We start from the raw sequence: 16,809 nt of genomic DNA, 5'->3' as shown, positions 1-16,809 counted from the left end.
GCATTACTTGTACATAGTTATTGTTACAAAAAAATCGGGTTATTATTGTTGTGAGCCATCTTTTTTAGAGGCTACTTCATTGTTATCATACTGTTAACTGGGTTCAAATCACAAGTTGTACGGTGTGATTGGTGTGGCTGGTATGAGTCTTACCCGGGATTCAAGATCCTTCCTTATTGTGTACGCTCGTCCGGGCACAGTACCTAACTGAGGCTTGGAGGAGGGTCATAGGGGGAGGAGCCAGTACACACCATGTGATCCTAAAAGCTTGCTTTTGTGCCCTGTCTCCTGCGGAGCCGCTATTCCCCATGGTCCTGACGGAGTCCCCAGCATCCACTACGGACTATGAGAAATAGATTTATCGGTAAGTAAAATCTTATTTTTTTACTTTCAGAAGTATATATACATAGAGTTTTTAAACCTTTTTCTTTCCTTAATCTTTGGCTTTAATACCAAAGAAGTGGACGAAACAGAATAATTCCCATAGTAATATTATTCCCGCCAAAGGTAAAACATTTAGAGCAACACCTAAATAGCATACAAAGATAATACAGCGTAACAATCCAAATGCTAATATGTATTACAGAAATATTATTGCCCCACAATAAGGCCTGTCCTGTATTACCCCGAACTCCGAGACATTTTCTGCCACGCTCCAGTTAAAAGATTCACTGGTTGGGAATTTTGGATCTCAAAAAAAAATAAAATGCAATCTGCTTGACCCTAGATTTCAATTTCTAATTTAGGGGATTTGTGAAAACTAAAGTGGAGGCAGTTTCTAATCCTCCGAAACATATTTTTGTCCCCTCTTGTTGTATGTAAAACAAAGCCTTGGCCTCTGTGCCAGTGTTCCGTCTGCACTTATTCCTCCTGAAAAGGTTTCATTTACTTGTAATCCGTGAACTGCTGTTGTCAGCTGCGGGAAGTGGCTTCCATTGCTATAAGCAGGGCAGAGAATGGGATGGGTATTACGGGTTATCTGTCTGGTCAGCAGTAAGAGGCTGACCTTAAGCTATTGCTTTATGAGTCTTATCTTCCCATGAGTCATGTTTTTTTATTCTTTATCGCTGGAAATTTGGAAGTCTCTGTGAAAAGAGAAACCAGAGGCCATTCACTGGATATGCCCTTCTTCTTTTCTTCTTCCTTTTTCATAAATTTTTGTAACATCTTTTTTTTTTTTTTTTAAATCTTCTAAGATGGAAGTAAAAATGTAAATCCACACATGACCCACAGGACCGGATTCAGCGATTGTTGCAATGTCTATGTCGTACGCAGTGGAACAATCCTCCCCTTCCCCCTGCTATTTAGAACGGGATCCGATCTGAAGATTGACAGTATCTAGGTCGACAATGTTTAGGTCGACCACTATAGGTCGACAGTCACTAGGTCGACATGGATGGAAGGTCGACAGGGTTTCTAGGTCGACATGTGCTAGGTCGACATGAGTTTTTCACATTTTTTTTTTTGGATTTTTTCATACTTAACGATCCACGTGGACTACGATTGGAACGGTAAAGTGTGCCGAGCAAAGCGGTAGCGGAGCGAAGGCACCATGCCCGAAGCATGGCGAGTGAAGCGAGCCATGCCGAGGGGACGCGGTGCACTAATTTGGGATCCCGGTCACTGTACGAAGAAAACGACACACAAAAAAAAAATTTCCTCATGTCGACCTTTAGACCTGTCGACCTAGAAACCCTGTCGACCTTCCATCCATGTCGACCTAGTGACTGTCGACCTATAGTGGTCGACCTAAACATTGTCGACCTAGACACTGTCGATAAAACGAACCACACCCATTTAGAACATAAGTTGCACTGCGGATGTGACGCAATGGTCCTGCGATGGCGGTCGCAGTGAGAATTTATTTGGAAAGTGGTGACTCAAACGCAGGCGTGTCGTAGCTCGCGAATGCGATCCCGCGCGCATCTGATTTCTGCATCTTCTTACACAGACTGTGGATCTGAGTACCAGCCAATCAGCTCCTAACTGTCATTTTTCAAACACAGCCGGTAACATGGCAGTTAGGAGCTAATTGGCTGCTCCTTTATCTCTCTCCACTTTATCTTTCTCCAAGGCTTAATAAATAGCCATCACAGTCACAATTTTCCCAGAAGATCAAGGAGGCGGCACGTTGGAGTGAGTCTAGTACATGTTGTAAAGTTTTATATTCCGGTAAGCTGTATGCCCGGTATTATACAGAATTGCTGTACGGAGAAGCGATCGGTCTCTTCCTCACCTGCCATAGGCTGTATATCAGCGCGGATTACTGATGGCAAATGCTGGTCTCTGGCGCACGGAAGGTCCTATTGGACAATGCCGTTCATGCGAGTCTTGTCATGTAAGTTGGCTCAAGAACCCGTCCCGGTAACTGGTAGGACGTAAGCTCCCCAATTGTCTGTCATCTCTACGCATTCCGTAGCTTATTACCGTTTGCTAGCAATATGTGCCCGTCTCTTTTCCTCCCTTCATGGCCCTGTTTTTGCTGACGTTGCGCAATCTATCTGTCTGAACAGGTGCCCAGATCATTGATTTGATGATGCTGGTCATAGACGTGACCAAGGGTATGCAGACGCAGTCCGCCGAGTGCCTGGTTATCGGCCAGATCGCCTGCAACAAGATGGTGGTGGTCTTGAACAAGATCGACTTGTTGGCCGAAAGCAAGAGGCAATCGGCTATTGATAGGATGACCAAAAGGATGCTGAAGACACTGGAGAATACTAAGTAAGTACAATTATGGAACATCTGTCAGTCATATGGCTGAAATAAAGCACGTGCAAATGCCATTTTTATTTTAGTTTTAATTTTTTAAATAAAAGTGTTTTCTCATATGGAGCAGAATTCATCCAGACTGTATCATTAGTGTTTGAAAAGCCGCTAGCCTCCTTCTTTTCTCTCCTTCCAAGCCCTGACTAATGCAGGGAGACCTTGTTCTGCAGTAGGAAAACATCTTTCAGTCTAGAAAAAGATAACTATCCATCAAGAGATGTCCCAGCTCCATTCCTATGCGTCCGAGATATTTATAGCCGATCTGTCGCCTGCAGTGAGTGGACGCAGCATTTTGTTCATTGAACCAATCCGCCTTAGACTGCCACCTATGCATTCAATAGAAACTAATGACCCCACTGAGGCATGAGGTATTGTATGTTGCTATTTCCTACTAAATGGATAAGCTGAGTATTTGTTCAAAGAATGATGCCATCCACTCCCTGTGGCGGGACCGGTCCTCTGTAAAAGTGGTTTTGTGACATGGAGCCGCACCTCATCCCACTACGCAGCATCGGCTAGTGTGAACACAGGGCCTGGCGGGGAACCGCCCTTTGGGTGTGTTGTCATTTTAGCTAAATAAAAATGTGTAGAGTTTCTGTGCAAAATAACTTTTATCACATCTGGCACAAACCATGTTGCTATGCAAGGGGTGCAAATGCATTTATTATTTTTGCATGCAGGGTAAATACTGGCTACTTTTGCATGTAGCCCCCAAATACTGCAGAGCTTTATTTTTTTACACTGCACTTTAGATTAGAGCAGAGGTTCCCAAACTGTGTGCCGTGGATCCCTGGGGTGCCTCGGGACACTTGCAGGGGTGCCCTGGGTTGGTGGTCCAGGACCAATTAAAATTATTCATGGTCAATATAATAGGGAAAACCAGTGCTGGTGGCTGCCAGTCATAAAATATGTGGCCAAACAGAAGCAAATCTTGTCCCTCACCACACAACTGAGGATGATATATAAACGCGATCTACTTAATATAATATTTATTTCATTATTTCTCAATAAGAAATTTTTGGCCTAGGGGTGCTGTGAAAAAAATTCTGATATTCTAGGGCGCCGTGATTCAAAAAAGTTTGGAAACCACTGGATTAGAGCTTGGACACAGCCACTCCCAACTCTTAACTTACTTTCACATTATATCTGCCCCACCTGCAGCGCAAAATGGTTTTACGCAGGTGCATAGTTACTCCTATTTTGCTTTTCTGTGAATCGGCCCCTTAGTGAAAGAAGGGATCTCCGTTACCCATGGACATAGGGAGAGAGGTGTATACTTTGTCCTTTAGGGTAAACCCTGATTTCCTGACTCCACTTGAGCAATATATTATTGTATGTTAAAATGAATACACCTGTTTCAACATTATTCTCTCTCCCATGCAATGTTAGTTTTTCTGGTGTTTGGATTAGGTGTAATTGAATTTCCGCAAGCTTTGTTGTTAATCTCCCTGACTCTCCCTACGAATGTTCCCAATCAGAGCCCCGGGCAAGCAGATTACACTCATTGGAAGTCACTTTAGTTGGCTTTCGGTAAAATTCAATATGTATCTCAGGCTAAAGCCCATGGAGAGTCTTCAATAAGCCACCAATGTTCTGCTACTTCTGGGGCAGTAGAGACCTGACCTCTTACCACAGGGGGATCGGGACAGTGAGCCGCGGGTGTGGTGTCTCCAAACATTCATTTCATTAAATGGCAGTTCAACCTGGAAATGTCCATTTTCTGAATGTGAAGTGGAAACATGGAATGAACTCTTCAACTTTAAGCGTGGTGAGACATTTCCTCCAGTTACATCCCAAGCGGCAACAGCGACGGCTCTTGAATGAAGCAACATAGTTGCTTATTTATGATGAGCTCCAATACAAGGCAGTTAGGTTTGCTATAATATTACTAGCTGGTCTGTTACCTAGTGGACTACAAGCCAGTAACCCAAACTCCACTTCTGCATTGCCCCAGAGTACATATTTAATACGGTAAAAAAAACCCAGAAAACTGTGTTTTGTACCACATATTCACTTTTCTCTGACGTCCTAAGTGGATGCTGGGGACTCCGTCAGGACCATGGGGAATAGCGGCTCCGCAGGAGACAGGGCACAAAAGTAAAAGCTTTAGGATCAGGTGGTGTGCACTGGCTCCTCCCCCTATGACCCTCCTCCAAGCCTCAGTTAGGTTTTTGTGCCCGGCCGAGAAGGGTGCAATCTAGGTGGCTCTCCTAAAGAGCTGCTTAGAGTAAAAGTTTTGTTAGGTTTTTTATTTTCAATGAGTCCTGCTGGCAACAGGCTCACTGCAACGAGGGACTTAGGGGAGAAGAAGTGAACTCACCTGCGTGCAGGATGGATTGGCTTCTTAGGCTACTGGACACTAGCTCCAGAGGGACGATCACAGGTACAGCCTGGATGGGTCACCGGAGCCGCGCCGCCGACCCCCTTGCAGATGCTGAAGAGAGAAGAGGTCCAGAAATCGGCGGCTGAAGACTTCTCAGTCTTCATGAGGTAGCGCACAGCACTGCAGCTGTGCGCCATTGCTCTCAGCACACTTCACACCAACGGTCACTGAGGGTGCAGGGCGCTTGGGGGGGCGCCCTGGGCAGCAATGAAAGTACCTATGCTGGCTAAAAATACATCACATATAGCCCCTGGGGCTATATGGATGTATTTAACCCCTGCCAGGTTGTCAGAAAAACGGGAGAAGAAGCCCGCCGAAAAGGGGGCGGGGCCTATTCTCCTCAGCACACAGCGCCATTTTCCTACACAGCTCCGCTGCTAGGAAGGCTCCCAGGCTCTCCCCTGCACTGCACTACAGAAACAGGGTTAAAACAGAGAGGGGGGGCACTTATTTGGCGATATTATTATATATTAAGATGCTATAAGGGAAAACACTTATATAAGGTTGTCCCTGTATAATATAGCGTTTTGGTGTGTGCTGGCAAACTCTCCCTCTGTCTCCCCAAAGGGCTAGTGGGGTCCTGTCCTCTATCAGAGCATTCCCTGTGTGTGTGCTGTGTGTCGGTACGTGTGTGTCGACATGTATGAGGACGATGTTGGTGAGGAGGCGGAGCAATTGCCTGTAATGGTGATGTCACTCTCTAGGGAGTCGACACCGGAATGGATGGCTTATTTAGGGAATTACGTGATAATGTCAACACGCTGCAAGGTCGGTTGACGACATGAGACGGCCGGCAAACCAATTAGTACCTGTCCAGGCGTCTCAAACACCGTCGGGGGCTTTAAAACGCCCATTTACCTCAGTCGGTCGACACAGACACGGACACTGACTCCAGTGTCGACGGTGAAGAAAATAAGATTTTACTTACCGATAAATCTATTTCTCGTAGTCCGTAGTGGATGCTGGGACTCCGTAAGGACCATGGGGATATAGCGGCTCCGCAGGAGACAGGGCACAATAATAAAAGCTTTAGGATCAGGTGGTGTGCACTGGCTCCTCCCCCTATGACCCTCCTCCAAGCCTCAGTTAGGATACTGTGCCCGGACGAGCGTGCATAATAAGGAAGGATATTGAATCCCGGGTAAGACTCATACCAGCCACACCAATCACACCGTACAACCTGTGATCTGAACCCAGTTAACAGTATGATAACAACGAAGGAGCCTCTGAAAAGACGGCTCACAACAAGAATAACCCGATTTTTGTAACAATAACTATGTACAAGTATTGCAGACAATCCGCACTTGGGATGGGCGCCCAGCATCCACTACGGACTACGAGAAATAGATTTATCGGTAAGTAAAATCTTATTTTCTCTGACGTCCTAGTGGATGCTGGGACTCCGTAAGGACCATGGGGATTATACCAAAGCTCCCAAACGGGCGGGAGAGTGCGGATGACCCTGCAGCACCGAATGAGAGAACTCCATGTCCTCCTCAGCCAGGGTATCAAATTTATAGAATTTAGCAAACGTGTTTGCCCCTGACCAAGTAGCTGCTCGGCAAAGTTGTAAAGCCGAGACCCCTCGGGCAGTCGCCCAAGATGAGCCCCCTTCCTTTTGGAATGGGCTTTTACAGATTTTGGCTGTGGCAGGCCTGCCACAGAATGTGTAAACTGAATTGTATTACAAATCCAGCGAGCAATCGTCTGCTTAGAAGCAGGAGCACCCATCTTGATGGGTGCATACAGGCTAAACAGCGAGTCAGATTTTCTGACTCCAGCCGTCCTGGAAACATATTTTTCAGGGCCCTGACAACGTCAAGTAACTTGGAGTCCTCCAAGTCCCTAGTACCCGCAGGTACCACAATAGGTTGGTTCATGTGAAAAACAGAAAACACCTTAAGGAGAAATTGAGGACGAGTCCTCAATTCTGCCCTGTCAGAATGAAAAATTAAGTAAGGGCTTTATATATGATAAAGCCGCCAATTCTGACACACGCCTGGCTGAAGCCAGGGCTAATAGCATCGTCACCTTCCATGTGAGATATTTTAAGTCCACAGTGGTGAGTGGTTCAAACCAATGTGACTTTAGGAAACTCAAAACAACAATGAGATCCCAAGGTGCCACTGGGGCACAAAAGGAGGCTGTATATGCAGTACCCCTTTTACCAACATCTGAACGTCAGGCACTAAAGCCAGTTCTTTCTGGAAGAAATTCGACAGGGCCGAAATTTGAACCTTAATGGACCCTAATTTTAGGCCCATAGACAGTCCTGTTTTCAGGAAATGTAGGAAAACGACCCAGTTGGAATTCCTCTGTAGGGGCCTTCTTGGCCTCACACCACGCAACATATCTTCACCAAATGCGGTGAAAATGTTTTGCGGTTACATCCTTCCTGTCTTCGACCAGGGTAGGGATGACTTCATCTGGAATGCCCTTTCAGGATCCGGCGTTCAACCGCCATGCCGTCAAACGCGGCCGCGGTAAGTCTTGGAACAGACAAGGCCCCTGCTGGAGCAGGTCCTTTCTTAAAGGTAGAGGCCACGGGTCTTCCGTGAACATCTCTTGAAGTTTCGGGTACCAAGTCCTTCTTGGCCAATCCGGAACCACGAGTATCGTTCTTACTCATCTCCCTCTTATGATTCTCAGTACTTTTGGTATGAGAGGCATAGGAGGGAACACATACTCTGACTGGTACACCCACAGTGTTACCAGAGCGTCCACCGCTATTGCCTGAGGGTCCCTTGACCTGGCGCAATATCTGTCTAGTTTTTTGTTCAGGCGGGACGCCATCATGTCCACCTTTGGTTTTTCCCAACGGTTTACAATCATGTGGAAGACTTCCCGATGAAGTCCCCACTCTCCCGGGTGGAGGTCATGCCTGCTGAGGAAGTCTGCTTCCCAGTTTTCCACTCCCGGAATGAACACTGCTGAGAGTGTTATCACATGATTTTTCGCCCAGCGAAGAATCCTTGTAGTTTCTGCCATTTCCCTCCTGCTTCTTGTGCCGCCCTGTCTGTTTACGTGGGCGACTGCCGTGATGTTGTCCCACTGGATCAATACCGGCTGACCTTGAAGCAGAGGTCTTGCTAAGCTTAGAGCATTGTAAATTGCCCTTAGCTCCAGTATATTTATGTGGAGAGAAGTCTCCAGACTTGATCACACTCTCTGGAAATTTTTTCCTTGTGTGACTGCTCCCCAGCCACTCAGGCTGGCATCCGTGGTCACCAGGACCCAGTCCTGAATGCCGAATCTGCGGCCCTTTCATAGATGAGCACTCTGCAGCCACCGCAGAAGAAACACCCTTGTCCTTGGAGACAGGGTTATCCGCTGATGCATCTGAAGATGCGATCCGGACCATTTTTCCAGCAGATCCCACGGAAAGGTTCTTGCGTGAAATCTACCGAATGGGATCGCTTTGTAAGAAACCACCATTTTTCACAGGATCCTTGTGCAATGATGCACTGATACTTTTCCTGGTTTTAGGAGGTTCCTGACTAGCTCGGATAACTCCCTGGCTTTCTTCTCCGGGAGAAAACATCCTTTTCTGGACTGTGTCCAGAATCATCCCTAGGAACAGTAGACGTGTCGTCGGAAAAAACTGCGATTTTGGAATATTTAGAATCCACTCGTGCTGTCGTAGAACTACTTAAGATAGTGCTACTCCGACCTCCAACTGTTCTCTGGACCTTGCCCTTATCAGGAAAGCGTCCATATTTCTTTTAAGAAGAATCATAATTTCGGCCATTACCTTGGTAAAGACCCGGGGTGCCGTGGACAATCCAAACGGCAGCGTCTGAACTGATAGTGACAGTTCTGTACCACGAACCTGAGGTACCCTTGGTGAGAAGGCAAATTTGGACATGTAGGTAAGCGTCCCTGATATCCAGTGACACCATATCGTCCCCTTCTTCCTGGTTCGCTATCACTACTCTGAGTGACTCCATCTTGATTTGAACGCTTGTATGTAAGTGTTCAAATATTTCAGATCTCACCGAGCCGTCTGGCTTCAGTACCACAATATAGTGTGGAATAATACCCCTTCCCTTGTTGTAGAAGGGGTACTTTGATTATCACCTGCTGGGAATACAGCCTGTGAATTGTTCCCAATACTGCCTCCCTGTCGGAGGGAGACGTTGGTAAAGCAGACTTCAGGAACTTGTGAGGGGGAGACGTCTCGAATTTCCAATGTACACCTGGGATACTACGTGTAGGATCCAGGAGTCCACTTGTGAGTGAGCCCCCTGCGTGCTGAAACTCTTGAGATGACCCCCTACCGCACCTGAGTCCGCTTGTACGGCCCCAGCGTCATGCTGCGGACTTGGCAGAAGCTGTGGAGGGCTTCTGTTCCTGGGAATGGGCTGCCTGCTGCAGTCTTCTTCCCTTTCCTCTACCCCTGGGCAGATATGACTGGCCCTTTTGCCCGCCTGCCCTTATGGGGACGAAAGGACTGAGACTGAAAAGACTGTGTCCTTTTCTGCTGAGATGTGACTTGGGGTAACAAAAGGTGGATTTTTCAGCTGTTGCCATGGCCACCAGGTCCGATGGACCGCCCCTTTATACGGCAATACTTCCATGTGCCGTCTGGAATCTGCATCACCTGACCACTGTCGTGTGTTCGTCTGGCAGATATGGACATCACATTTACTCTTGATGCCAGAATGCAAATATCCCTCTGCGCATCTCGCATATATAGAAATGCATCTATAGTCAATAAAATCTTGTCCCTGTCAAGGGTATCAATATTTTCAGTCAGGAAATCCGACCAAGCCCCCTCAGCGCTGCACATCCAGGCTGAGGCGATTGCTGGTCGTAGTATAACACCAGTATGTGTGTATATACTTTTAGGATATTTTTCAGCTTCCTATCAGCTGGCTCCTTGAGGGCTGCCGTATCTGGAGACGGTAACGCCCCTTGTTTTTATAAGCGTGTGAGCGCCTTATCCACCCTAAGGTGTGTTTCCCAACTCGCCCTAACTTCTGGCGGGAAAGGGTATACCGCCAATAATTTTCTATCGGAGGAAACCCACGTATCATCACACACTTCATTTAATTTATCTGATTCAGGAAAAACTACAAGTAGTTTATTCACACCCTACATAATACCCTTATTTGTGGTACTTGTAGTATCAGAAATATGTAACACCTCCTTCATTGCCCTTAACATGAAACGTGTGGCCCTAAAGGAAAATACGTTTGTTTCTTCACCGTCGACACTGGAGTCAGTGTCCGTGTCGACCGACTGAGGTAAATGGGCGTTTTTACAAGCCCCTGACGGTGTCTGAGACGCCTGGACAGGTACTAATTTGTTTGCCGGCCGTCTCATGTCGTCAACCGACCTTGCAGCGTGTTGACATTATCACGTAATTCCTAAATAAGCCATCCATTCCAGTGTCGACTCCCTAGAGAGTGACATCACCAATACAGGCAATTTGCTCCGCCTCCTCACCAACATCGTCCTCCTACATGTCGACACACAAGTACCGACACACATCACACACACAGGGAATGCTCTGATAGAGGACAGGACCCCACTAGCCCTTTGGGGAGACAGAGGGAGAGTTTGCCAGCACACACCAAAAACGCTATAATTATACAGGGACAACCCCTTATACAAGTGTTTTCCCTTATAGCATTTTTATATATGTAATCATATCGCCAAATAAGTGCCCCCCCTCTCTGTTTTAACCCTGTTTCTGTAGTGCAGTGCAGGGGAGAGCCTGGGAGCCTTCCTCACAGCAGAGCTGAGCAGGAAAATGGCGCCGTGTGCTGAGGAGAATAGGCCCCGCCCCCTTTTCGGCGGGCTCTTCTCCCGGAGTTTGTGAGATCTGGCAGGGGTTAAATACATCCATATAGCCTCAAGGGCTATATGTGATGTATTTTAGCCATAAAAAGGTATTATACATTGCTGCCCAGGGCGCCCCCCCCCAGCGCCCTGCACCCTCAGTGACAGTTGGTGACTGTTGGTGAAGTGTGCTGACAACAATGGCGCACAGCTGCAGTGCTGTGCGCTACCTTATGAAGACTGAAAGTCTTCTGCCGCCTGTTTCTGGACCTCTGGACCTCTTCAACTTCGGCATCTGCAAGGGGGGTCGGCGGCACGGCTCCGGGACCGGACTCCATGGCTGGGCCTGTGTTCGATCCCTCTGGAGCTAATGGTGTCCAGTAGCCTAAGAAGCAAATCCATCCTGCACGCAGGTGAGTTTACTTCTCTCCCCTAAGTCCCTCGTAGCAGTGAGCCTGTTGCCAGCAGGACTCACTGAAAATAAAAAACCTAACTTAAACTTTTATTCTAAGCAGCTCAGGAGAGCCACCTAGATTGCACCCTTCTCGTCGGGCACAAAAATCTAACTGAGGCTTGGAGGAGGGTCATAGGGGGAGGAGCCAGTGCACACCACCTGATCCTAAAGCTTTTATTATTGTGCCCTGTCTCCTGCGGAGCCGCTATATCCCCATGGTCCTTACGGAGTCCCAGCATCCACTAGGACGTCAGAGAAACAAACGTATTTTCCATTTGGGCCACACGTTACATGTTAAGGGCAATGAAGGAGGTGTTACATATTTCTGATACTACAAGTACCACAAAAGAGGGTATTATGTGGGGTGTGAAAAAAAAAAACTACCTGTAGTTTTTCCTGAATCAGATAAATTAAATGAAGTGTGTGATGATGCGTGGGTTTCCCCCGATAGAAAATTATTGGCGTTATACCCTTTCCCGCCAGAAGTTAGGGCGCGTTGGGAAACACCCCTTAGGGTGGATAAGGCGCTCACACGCTTATCAAAACAAGTGGCGTTACCGTCTCCAGATACGGCCGCCCTCAAGGAGCCAGCTGATAGGAGGCTGGAAAATATCCTAAAAAGTATATACACACATACTGGTGTTCTACTGCGACCAGCGATCGCCTCAGCCTGGATGTGCAGCGCTGGGGTGGCTTGGTCGGATTCCCTGACTGAAAATATTGATACCCTTGACAGGGACAGTATTTTATTGACTATAGAGCATTTAAAGGATGCATTTCTATATATGCGAGATGCACAGAGGGATATTTGCACTCTGGCATCAAGAGTAAGTGCGATGTCCATATCTGCCAGAAGATGTTTATGGACACGACAGTGGTCAGGTGATGCAGATTCCAAACGGCACATGGAAGTATTGCCGTATAAAGGGGAGAAGTTATTTGGGGTCGGTCCATCGGACCTGGTGGCCACGGCAACAGCTGGAAAATCCACCTTTTTTACCCCAAGTCACATCTCAGCAGAAAAAGACACCGTCTTTTCAGCCTCAGTCCTTTCGTCCCCATAAGGGCAAGCAGGCAAAAGGCCAGTCATATCTGCCCAGGGATAGAGGAAAGGGAAGAAGACTGCAGCAGGCAGCCCATTCCCAGGAACAGAAGCCCTCCACCGCTTTTGCCAAGTCCTCAGCATGACGCTGGGGCCGTACAAGCGGACTCAGGTGCGGTGGGGGGTCGTCTCAAGAGTTTCAGCGCGCAGTGGGCTCACTCGCAAGTGGACCCCTGGATCCTACAAGTAGTATCCCAGGGGTACAGATTGGAAATTCGAGACGTCTCCCCCTCGCAGGTTCCTGAAGTCTGCTTTACCAACGTCTCCCTCCGACAGGGAGGCAGTATTGGAAACAATTCACAAGCTGTATTCCCAGCAGGTGATAATCAAAGTACCCCTCCTACAACAAGGAAAGGGGTATTATTCCACACTATATTGTGGTACTGAAGCCAGACGGCTCGGTGAGACCTATTCTAAATCTGAAATATTTGAACACTTACATACAAAGGTTCAAATCAAGATGGAGTCACTCAGAGCAGTGATAGCGAACCAGGAAGAAGGGGACTATATGGTGTCCCTGGACATCAAGGATGCTTACCTCCATGTCCAAATTTGCCCTTCTCACCAAGGGTACCTCAGGTTCGTGGTACAAAACTGTCACTATCAGTTTCAGACGCTGCCGTTTGGATTGTCCACGGCACCCCGGGTCTTTACCAAGGTAATGGCCGAAATGATGATTCTTCTTCAAAGAAAAGGCGTCTTAATTATCCCTTACTTGGACGATCTCCTGATAAGGGCAAGGTCCAGAGAACAGTTGGAGGTCGGAGTAGCACTATCTCAAGTAGTTCTACGACAGCACGGGTGGATTCTAAATATTCCAAAATCGCAGCTGTCTCCGACGACACGTCTGCTGTTCCTAGGGATGATTCTGGACACAGTCCAGAAAAAGGTGTTTCTCCCGGAGGAGAAAGCCAGGGAGTTATCCGAGCTAGTCAGGAACCTCCTAAAACCAGGAAAAGTGTCAGTGCATCATTGCACAAGGGTCCTGGGAAAAATGGTGGCTTCTTATGAAGCGATTCCATTCGGCAGATTTCACGCAAGAAATTTTCAGTGGAATCTGCTGGAAAAATGGTCCGGATCGCATCTTCAGATGCATCAGCGGATAACCCTGTCTCCAAGGACAAGGGTGTCTCTTCTGTGGTGGCTGCAGAGTGCTCATCTACTAAAGGGCCACAGATTCGGCATTCAGGACTGGGTCCTGGTGACCACGGATGCCAGCCTGAAAGGCTGGGGAGCAGTCACACAAGGAAAAAATTTCCAGGGAGTGTGATCAAGTCTGGAGACTTCTCTCCACATAAATATACTGGAGCTAAGAGCAATTTACAATGCTCTAAGCTTAGCAAGACCTCTGCTTCAAGGTCAGCCGGTATTGATCCAGTGGGACAACATCACGGCAGTCGCCCACGTAAACAGACAGGGCGGCACAAGAAGCAGGAGGGCAATGGCAGAAACTGCAAGGATTCTTCGCTGGGCGGAAAATCATGTGATAGCACTGTCAGCAGTGTTCATTCCGGGAGTGGACAACTGGGAAGCAGACTTCCTCAGCACGACCTCCACCCGGGAGAGTGGGGACTTCATCGGGAAGTCTTCCACATGATTGTGAACCGTTGGGAAAGACCAAAGGTGGACATGATGGCGTCCCGCCTGAACAAAAAACTGGACAGGTATTGCGCCAGGTCAAGAGACCCTCAGGCAATAGCTGTGGACGTTCTGGTAACACCGTGGGTGTACCAGTCGGTGTATGTGTTCCCTCCTCTGCTTCTCATACCTAAGGTACTGAGAATTATAAGACGTAGAGGAGTAAGAACTATACTCGTGGCTCCGGATTGGCCAAGAAGGACTTGGTACCCGGAACTTCAAGAGATGCTCACAGAGGACTCATGGCCTCTGCCGCTAAGAAGGGACTTGCTTCAGCAAGTACCATGTCTGTTCCAAGACTTACCGCGGCTGCGTTTGACGGCATGGCGGTTGAACGCCGGATCCTAAGGGAAAAAGGCATTCCGGAAGAGGTCATTCCTACCCTGGTCAAAGCCAGGAAGGAGGTGACCGCACAACATTATCACCACATGTGGCGAAAATATGTTGCGTGGTGTGAGGCCAGGAAGGCCCCACGAAGAAATTTCAACTCGGTCGATTCCTGCATTTCCTGCAAACAGGAGTGTCTATGGGCCTCAAATTGGGGTCCATTAAGGTTCAAATTTCGGCCCTGTCGATTTTCTTCCAGAAAGAATTGGCTTCAGTTCCTGAAGTCCAGAAGTTTGTCAAGGGAGTACTGCATATACAACCCCCTTTTGTGCCTCCAGTGGCACTGTGGGATCTCAACGTAGTTCTGGGATTCCTCAAATCACATTGGTTTAAACCGCTCAAATCTGTGGATTTGAAATATCTCACATGGAAAGTGACCATGATGTTGGCCCTGGCCTCGGCCAGGCGAGTGTCAGAATTGGCGGCTTTGTCTCACAAAAGCCCATATCTGATTGTCCATTCGGACAGGGCAGAGCTGCGGACTCGTCCCCAGTTTCTCCCTAAGGTGGTGTCAGCGTTTCACCTGAACCAGCTTATTGTGGTACCTGCGGCTACTAGGGACTTGGAGGACTCCAAGTTGCTAGATGTTGTCAGGGCCCTGAAAATATAGGTTTCCAGGACGGCTGGAGTCAGGAAAACTGACTTGCTGTTATCCTGTATGCACCCAACAAACTGGGTGCTCTTGCTTCTAAGCAGACGATTGCTAGTTGGATGTGTAGTACAATTCAGCTTGCACATTCTGTGGCAGGCCTGCCACAGCCAAAATATGTAAATGCCCACTCCACAAGGAAGGTGGGCTCATCTTGGGCGGCTGCCCGAGGGGTCTCGGCTTTACAACTTTGCCGAGCTGCTACTTGGTCAGGGGCACACCCTGGCTGAGGAGGACCTGGAGTTCTCTCACTCGGTGCTGCAGAGTCATCCGCACTCTCCCGCCCGTTTGGGAGCTTTGGTATAATCCCCATGGTCCTGACGGAGTCCCCAGCATCCACTTAGGACGTCAGAGAAAATAAGAATTTACTTACCGATAATTCTATTTCTCGTAGTCCGTAGTGGATGCTGGGCGCCCATCCCAAGTGCGGATTGTCTGCAATACTTGTACATAGTTGTTATTACAAAAATCGGGTTATTATTGTTGTGAGCCATCTTTTCAGAGGCTCCGCTGTTATCATGCTGTTAACTGGGTTCAGATCACAGGTTGTACAGTGTGATTGGTGTGGCTGGTATGAGTCTTACCCGGGATTCAAAATCCTACCTTATTGTGTACGCTCGTCCGGGCACAGTATCCTAACTGAGGCTTGGAGGAGGGTCATAGGGGGAGGAGCCAGTGCACACCACCTGATCCTAAAGCTTTTACTTTTGTGCCCTGTCTCCTGCGGAGCCGCTATTCCCCATGGTCCTGACGGAGTCCCCAGCATCCACTACGGACTACGAGAAATAGAATTATCGGTAAGTAAATTCTTATTTATACCAGCCAATCAGCTCCTGTCATTTTTCAAACGCAACCTTTAACATGGCAGTTAGGATCTGATTGGCTGATACTTTATCACTCTTGAAGGTTAGGACATCTCCTGCAATGTATCTCTGTGGAGATACACCGCATCTCTTTGATGAAGCTTCTTCCAGACAATAACAAGGAATCATCCTGGAGACTGTATCTCCCCCCCCCCCCCCCCCCCCCATTCTGAACTCATCCCATACTGCTCCTCGTTTCCTCACGTCTCCCTTAATATATCTAGATAAGTCCACATGTGGAGTCAGTAAGATGCTGGAGTTCAGAAACAATAATACAGACTGTGTTGTAACCAGTGCTTGGCGTTGTGGGTCCGTTTATCATGTATTTGAGACTACAGTTCGCCCAATTCTACTGGAGATTATTTTCTTTTTATATTGAATTTAAATGCAAAAGAGTTTTTGTTAACATCAGATTCTCTGAGGCGTGTCAGACGGGACAAGGTAAAAGACTGTCCAAGTATGACGTTTATTCTGACCTGCAATAAGTCACAAAGAAGATGTTCATTTACATATTGTGGCTGCATATTCCCGTATTATAGTCATGTACATATTGTGGCTGCATATTCCCGTATTATAGTCGTGTACATATTGTGGCTGCATATTCCCGTATTATAGTCGTGTACATATTGTGGCTGCATATTCCCATAGTATAGTCGTGTACATATTTGGCTGCATATTCCCATATTATAGTCGTGTACATATTGTGGCTGCATATTCCCATATTATGGCCATGTACATATTGTTGCTGCATGTTCCCATATTATGATTGTGTACATATTGTTG

At 47.5% G+C, this 16,809-nt stretch overlaps 1 protein-coding gene across 1 annotated transcript in view; it reads left to right on the top strand.

Annotated features, from left to right (window-relative positions):
* The window catches only part of EEFSEC (eukaryotic elongation factor, selenocysteine-tRNA specific), a 222,087-nt gene that overhangs the window by 53,904 nt on the left and 151,374 nt on the right, over window positions 1–16,809 (top strand). The window contains exon 2 of the mRNA XM_063941172.1: window positions 2,514–2,721. Within this exon, the coding sequence (XP_063797242.1) occupies window positions 2,514–2,721 (208 nt within the window). The remainder of the gene's footprint in view (window positions 1–2,513; window positions 2,722–16,809) is intronic.

This window comes from Pseudophryne corroboree, chromosome 9, assembly GCF_028390025.1.
Source record: "Pseudophryne corroboree isolate aPseCor3 chromosome 9, aPseCor3.hap2, whole genome shotgun sequence".
Lineage (NCBI taxonomy): Eukaryota > Metazoa > Chordata > Amphibia > Anura > Myobatrachidae > Pseudophryne > Pseudophryne corroboree.
This window is presented reverse-complemented; position numbering and strand designations above follow the sequence as displayed.